Source organism: Trichomycterus rosablanca, chromosome 1 (genome assembly GCF_030014385.1).
Source record: "Trichomycterus rosablanca isolate fTriRos1 chromosome 1, fTriRos1.hap1, whole genome shotgun sequence".
Classification (NCBI taxonomy): domain Eukaryota; kingdom Metazoa; phylum Chordata; class Actinopteri; order Siluriformes; family Trichomycteridae; genus Trichomycterus; species Trichomycterus rosablanca.
Window position 1 is genome coordinate 23,469,349 of NC_085988.1, and position 6,000 is coordinate 23,475,348.

General features: G+C 40.0%; 1 protein-coding gene across 1 annotated transcript in view; it reads left to right on the top strand.

Annotated features, from left to right (window-relative positions):
• Nucleotides 1-4,585, top strand: part of ndst1a (N-deacetylase/N-sulfotransferase (heparan glucosaminyl) 1a) — a 46,316-nt gene extending 41,731 nt beyond the window's left edge. Inside the window, exons 14-15 of the mRNA XM_062990489.1 lie at nt 174-276; nt 2,785-4,585. Coding sequence (XP_062846559.1) covers nt 174-276; nt 2,785-2,904 — 223 coding nt within the window. The 3' untranslated portion in view covers nt 2,905-4,585. The remainder of the gene's footprint in view (nt 1-173; nt 277-2,784) is intronic.
• The last annotated feature ends 1,415 nt before the right edge of the window (nt 4,586-6,000 follow it).

A 6,000-nucleotide genomic window follows, 5' to 3' on the forward strand; every position in this document is an offset into this window, starting at 1 on the left:
CATGCTTATCATCATGGCTGGAATCTAAATGGCAGGGGTTGTAATTATATTAAATCTTGAATAATGATGTACTTACTGTACTTAATACTACTAAAATATAGGGATGTGGTTTTGACATTTGTAGAAAGGAGCTAAAAATTGAATAAGTGACCGACCTGTGGTGATCTTTGCAGATTTGATCCTAAAAAAGGGTTCTGGTGCCAGCTCCTGGAGGGAGGAAAGACGAACTGTTTGGGAAAGAGTAAAGGAAAAAGATACTCGGATATGAAATCGGAGGTACTGAATGTTCCTGAGGTTTTTATTCTTTTTTTTCTATTCTTTCCTGAATGTTTCTTTTGTGGAGCAAATTAGTGAAGAGTATTTAGAGTAATTTTGTTTTGAGCTTATATTTTGTAAAGCATTTAAAACTTTTACTTTAAGTGTTTAGTATTTATGCATATGTATGTACACTATATTGCCAAAAGTATTCACTTGTCTGCCTTCACACGCATATGAACTTGAGTAACATTAAATTCTTAATCTATAGGGTTTAATATGATGTCGGCCCACCCTTTGCAGCTATAACAGCTTCAACTCTTCTGGGAAGGCTTTCCACAAGGTTTAGGAGTGTGTTTATGGGAATTTTTGACCATTCTTCCAGAAGCGCATTTGTGAGGTCAGACACTGATGTTGGACGAGAAGGCCTTTCTAGCAGTCTCCGCTCTAATTCATCCCAAAGGTGTTCTATTGGGTTGAGGTCAGGACTCTGTGCAGGCCAGTCAAGTTCTTTCACACCAAACTTGCTCATCCATGTCTTTATGGACCTTGTTTTGTGCACTGGTGCGCAGTCATGTTGGAACAGGAAGAAGCCATCCCCAAACTGTTCCCACAAAGTTGGGAGCATGAAATTGTCCAAAATCTCTTGGTATCCTGAAGCATTAAGAGTTCCTTTCACTGGAACTAAGGGGCTGAGCCCAACTCCTGAAAAACAACCCCACACCATAATCCCCCCTCCACCAAACTTTACAAGTACCGTTCTCCTGGCAACCACAAACCCAGACTCATCCATCAGAAAGCCAGACGGAGAAGCGTGATTCGTCAGTCCAGAGAACAAGTCTCTACGGCTCTAGAGTCCAGTGGCGGTGTGCTTTCCCATTCCATGAAGCACTCTACGCTCTCTCTCTGTAGCGATTGACTGTAACCCTCTGCGCACTATGCGCCTCAGCATCCGCTGACATTTGATTATCTGTCATTTTACGTGGCCTTCCGGTTTGTGGCTGAGTTGCTGTCGTTCCCAATCACTTCCACTTTGTTATAATACTACTGACAGTCGACTGTGGAATATTTAGTAGCGAGAACATTTTACGACTGGACTTGTTGCACAGGTGGCATCCTATCACGGTACCACGCTGGAATTCACTGAGCTCCTGAGCGCGACCCATTCTTTCACTAATGTTTGTAGAAGGAGTCTGCATGCCTAGGTGCTTGGTTTTATACACCTGTGGCCATGGAAGTGATTGGAACACCTGAATTCAATGATTTGTTTGGGTGAGTGAATACCAGGTTCATGCTATTTGCATACTCTGCAAAAATATTTGGACACCCCCCTTCCTCACCAAACTGTTGAGCTTGGGTGTATAAGCCACATCTATTGCATAAAACCAGTGAAAAAAAATTCAATTGTACTTACATTCTTTTAACTCTTTAGCATAACTGTTAAGATAAAGGAGGAGTTTACTGTTTAGGAACTCACAGCTAGCCTGCACAGACCCCAAACCCCAGCCCTACTACACATTTTTTGTCTTAATTGGAATGTCAGCTGCTAGTCAAGCCTTATCACCCAACATCACTTCCTTACTTTACAAATGCTCTTTTAACTAAATGGGCAAAAATCTACACAGACACACTCCAAAATCTTGTAGAAAATCGTCCCAGCAGAGTGAAGGCCTTTATAGATGCAAATATGGTGCTAACTCCAAATGTCTACATGCCCACATCCTTCTGGCCATATATTGTATCAGTTAAATAAATGATATTTTATGATGTAAACTTGATTGTTTAAATACTTTAACAATGAAAAAAGTTCCCACTTCAAATTCTTTGTTTTCAGTCAAATAAACTTTGTGGGCTGCAGGTAGTGTTGGTTTAGCACACATTCAGAGTCCTGGGTTTGATTCTCGCCTGCATTACGATCTGTGTGAAATTTGGCACGTTTCCACTAGTAGGTGGATTGGCTACTCTAGTGGTTTCCAATGTTGGTGCAGTGGCATCTCGATTTGTCATGACATTTGCCCACGGATAGCACAGAATTTCTGCGTACTTGCTGAGTTTTAAACTGAACAACAGCATTTTATAAAAAAAAAATCCATCATTAGGTGACGAATAGAAGGTTGTTAAACACTCACTCACTCACTGTCTTAACCGCTTATCAATTTGGGTCGGGGAGGGGGGGTGCTGGAGCCTGTCCCAGCTTTTCAATGGGCACAAAGCACACAGTAACACCCTGGACGGGGCACCAGTCCATCGCAGGGCGGACACACACACACACACAATACTGTACACGGTTGTTAAACACCTTCCACTTTATAAATTTAACGCTTGCCAAGTAAGTGGAATTTTTTGGTTCTTGTTCAAGGATGAACCAGCTTCTTTGGCTGGAAATGGATTCGAAAAATTACTCAAAATAAATATATAACTTTCATTAAGCTGCTTCACTACTGGATTGCTAAAATAGTTTAATTGTAAATATGCTGTTTTTATTTATTTATTTATTTATTTACTATCACATTATTGTCTCTCTTTCAGTCGCAGCTCTTTTTGAGAGATTTCTACAGAGATCATAACATTGAACTTTCTAAGCTCCTGTACAGAATGGGACAGCCACTTCCCTCATGGCTCAGAGATGAACTCCTGAACACCAGGTAGCACTGAACCCTATACCGGCCTCGTTTGAGAAGGAAAGTCACCAGCTCCACTCAGTGGCATAAACTACTACGTTAATACGGGTGAGGAAGTCGACTGCAGTGAAGTGGAAGCTTGGCGAAGAAGTTGGATTTATTTCTTGGTGGATTTCTCCTTTATAAATCCTTAAATCTGCTGGGTTTTTTAAATGAAACGCCTCTCTACAGCGGTTAAGTGAAACCCCTATGGGGTGTGTGTGGTTCAGCCCTTTCTGACCCATTTAAACTAGGAATGTGGCATCCTGTGAGCAGGAATTAGCATTGAATTTTCTCACTCGACAGACACTTTAATTACAGTGGACCGTGATACAAGAAGTCACATGATGTTTTCCTCCTAAATGATGCATTGACTTACAAAATAAACTGCTGTTTGTTTTTTTTGGTCCCAAACTCAGGACTCCTGTGTTAAGCAAAAAGGACACGGGAGAAAGGCTTCAGAGTGTGAACGTGTGTGTGTGTGTGTGTGTGTGTACATATAAGAAAGTGTCGATTGTTGAAGGTGACACTGAAGTTTTGTACATTGTAATTACAGTGTGATGTTTTTGCAGTATGAACCCCTTTGCTCATCATAATACTGCAGCAGTGCGCAGCTGCCATCAACACTACATGAATTTGTCATCATTAAAAGCCTGATGTGTACGCTAATTCTTCTGAATAAGTATTAATAAGCCAGTGATCTAATTCCCTTCAACTAATTCCTTCTTTTTACATAGTATAATGAGTAATTCAGTATAAAACCTAACCCAGAACATTTGCAAATAACTTTTTTATGCTGCACAGCACCAGATTCCTAAGGACCTGGGTTCTATCCCTGTGTGTTACATTTTCGGCATTTAGCAGACACCTTTATCCAAAGCGACTTACAGTAGTGTGGCAGTACACAGTCTGAGCAATTGAGGGTTAAGGGCCTTGCTCATAGGTCCAACAGCAGCAATCTGGCAGTGGGGCTTGAACCAGCGACCCTCGGATTACTTGTCCAGTACCTTAACCGCTAGGCTGCAACTGACCGAAGGTAAATTGCAGAAGGTACGTTTACATTTACATTTTTGGCATTTAGCAGACACCTTTATCCAAAGCAACTTACAGTAGTGTGACAGTATACAATCTGAACAATTGTGGGAGAGCAATCAAGGGTCCAACAGCACCAACCTGGCAGTGGTGGGGCTTGAACCAGCGACCCTCTGATTACTTGTCCAGTACCTTAACTGCTAAGCTGCAATTGGCTGGATGTAAATTGCAGAAGGTAAATTAGCAACTTAATTGCCACTTGTTGTGAGTACATAAGTAAATACATAATTGTGCCATACTTCTTGATGGAATGGTGTCTTGTCCAGGACATATTCTTTTTTCTTTGTCTACAGTGTTTCTGGGTACACACCAGGCCCACAACAGCCCTGTAACTAATCATTAATAATAAAAAAGAACAATAATTCCTCAGGTTGTTTCTTAAACTTAAAGGATTTGATATTAAGTGATAGCACTTGAGAATATGGGTTATTTATTTAATGCATTATAGTGTGTATTTAAGTGATGAATGCAGCAGATATTGGCAAATTATTCGCTTATTAGTGCTTATTCTTACATAATGTATTACCTGATTCTCAGTCTAGAAGTGTCTGCTAAATATTGATTATTAAAACAAGTATAACTGCTATTGTGTTGTTATCCTTGTGTTATATTAAATCATTCTACATAAAATGACCTGTCAATGCTGTGATAGTTGAATACACAATATACACCAATTAGGCATAACATTATGACCACCTTCCTAATACTGTGTCGGTCCCCCTTTTGCTGCCAAAACAGCCCTGACCCATCGAGGCATGGACTCCACTAGACCTTTGAATGTGTGCTGTGGTATCTGGCACCAAGATGTTAGCAGCAGATCCTTGAACTCCCATAAGTTGTGAGGTGGGGGCCTCCATGGATTGGACTTGTTTGTCCAGCACATCACACAGATACTCGAGTGGATTGAGATCTGGGGAATTTGGAGACCAAGTCAACACCTCAAACTCGTTGTGCTCCTCAAACCATTCCTGAACCATTTTTGCTTTGTGGCAGGGTGCATTATCCTGCTGAAAGAGGCCACAGCCATCAGGGAATAGCGTTTCCATGAGAGGATGTACATGATCTGCAAGAATTGCTAGGTAGGTGGTTCGTGTCAAAGTAACATCCACATGGATGGCAGGACCCAAGGTTTCCCAGCAGAACATTGCCCAAAGCATCACACTGCCTCCACCAGCTTGCCTTCTTCCCATAGTGCATCCTGGTGCCATGTGCCTATAGACCATTACAAAATATGATAGCATAATGTGTGCATAAGCATAAGGACATTGTAATAACAGTAACACATATCCTTACTTTTACATCACAGATTTACTAGCACTTTAATGTAAGACAGTTGTACATCCAATAATGACTCAGCTAGAGTCATATAATATCTTTATAATTAAAAGAAATGTCAAACTATTTAATAGTGAGTTTAACAGAGTTAGTCCTGCAAAGTGGCAGAGCTGGTGGTCTGGATGACACGCATCATCGGGGTCATGGGAACCTGTGTTCTAATTTTTTTCCAGTATTTTGCTCCTGTGTTTTTTTTTTTTTTTACTTTAGCGTTTGTCTACCTCTTTTAATATGTGTAGTGGTTGCTTTAAATTACTAAATTAAATTAATTTAGTATGTTTATTATACATAAAATTGTATTAAAATTATTAAAATCCCGGCAAGTCAGTGGGAAGTAAATTTCAGCATGACAATTCTTCAATTCTGTCTGCAGTCTAGATCTGTTTCCTATAAAAAAAATATATGGTACATTATAAAGAGGAGAATCAGATAACGGCACCCATAGACTATTGAGCAGCTCAAGTCTTGTACACAGCAAGAATGGGAAGAATTCCACTTGCACAACTTACACAAATAAAAGGTGTAATTAATATCATAAAATGATGTAACACAGTATCAACACCTATAACTTTTTTGATTGTGTTGCAGGAATAAGTTCTAAATTTGTTTGTAATCACATTAGGTTAGACAGTGAAAACATTGGAAATCTTTTTCTTGT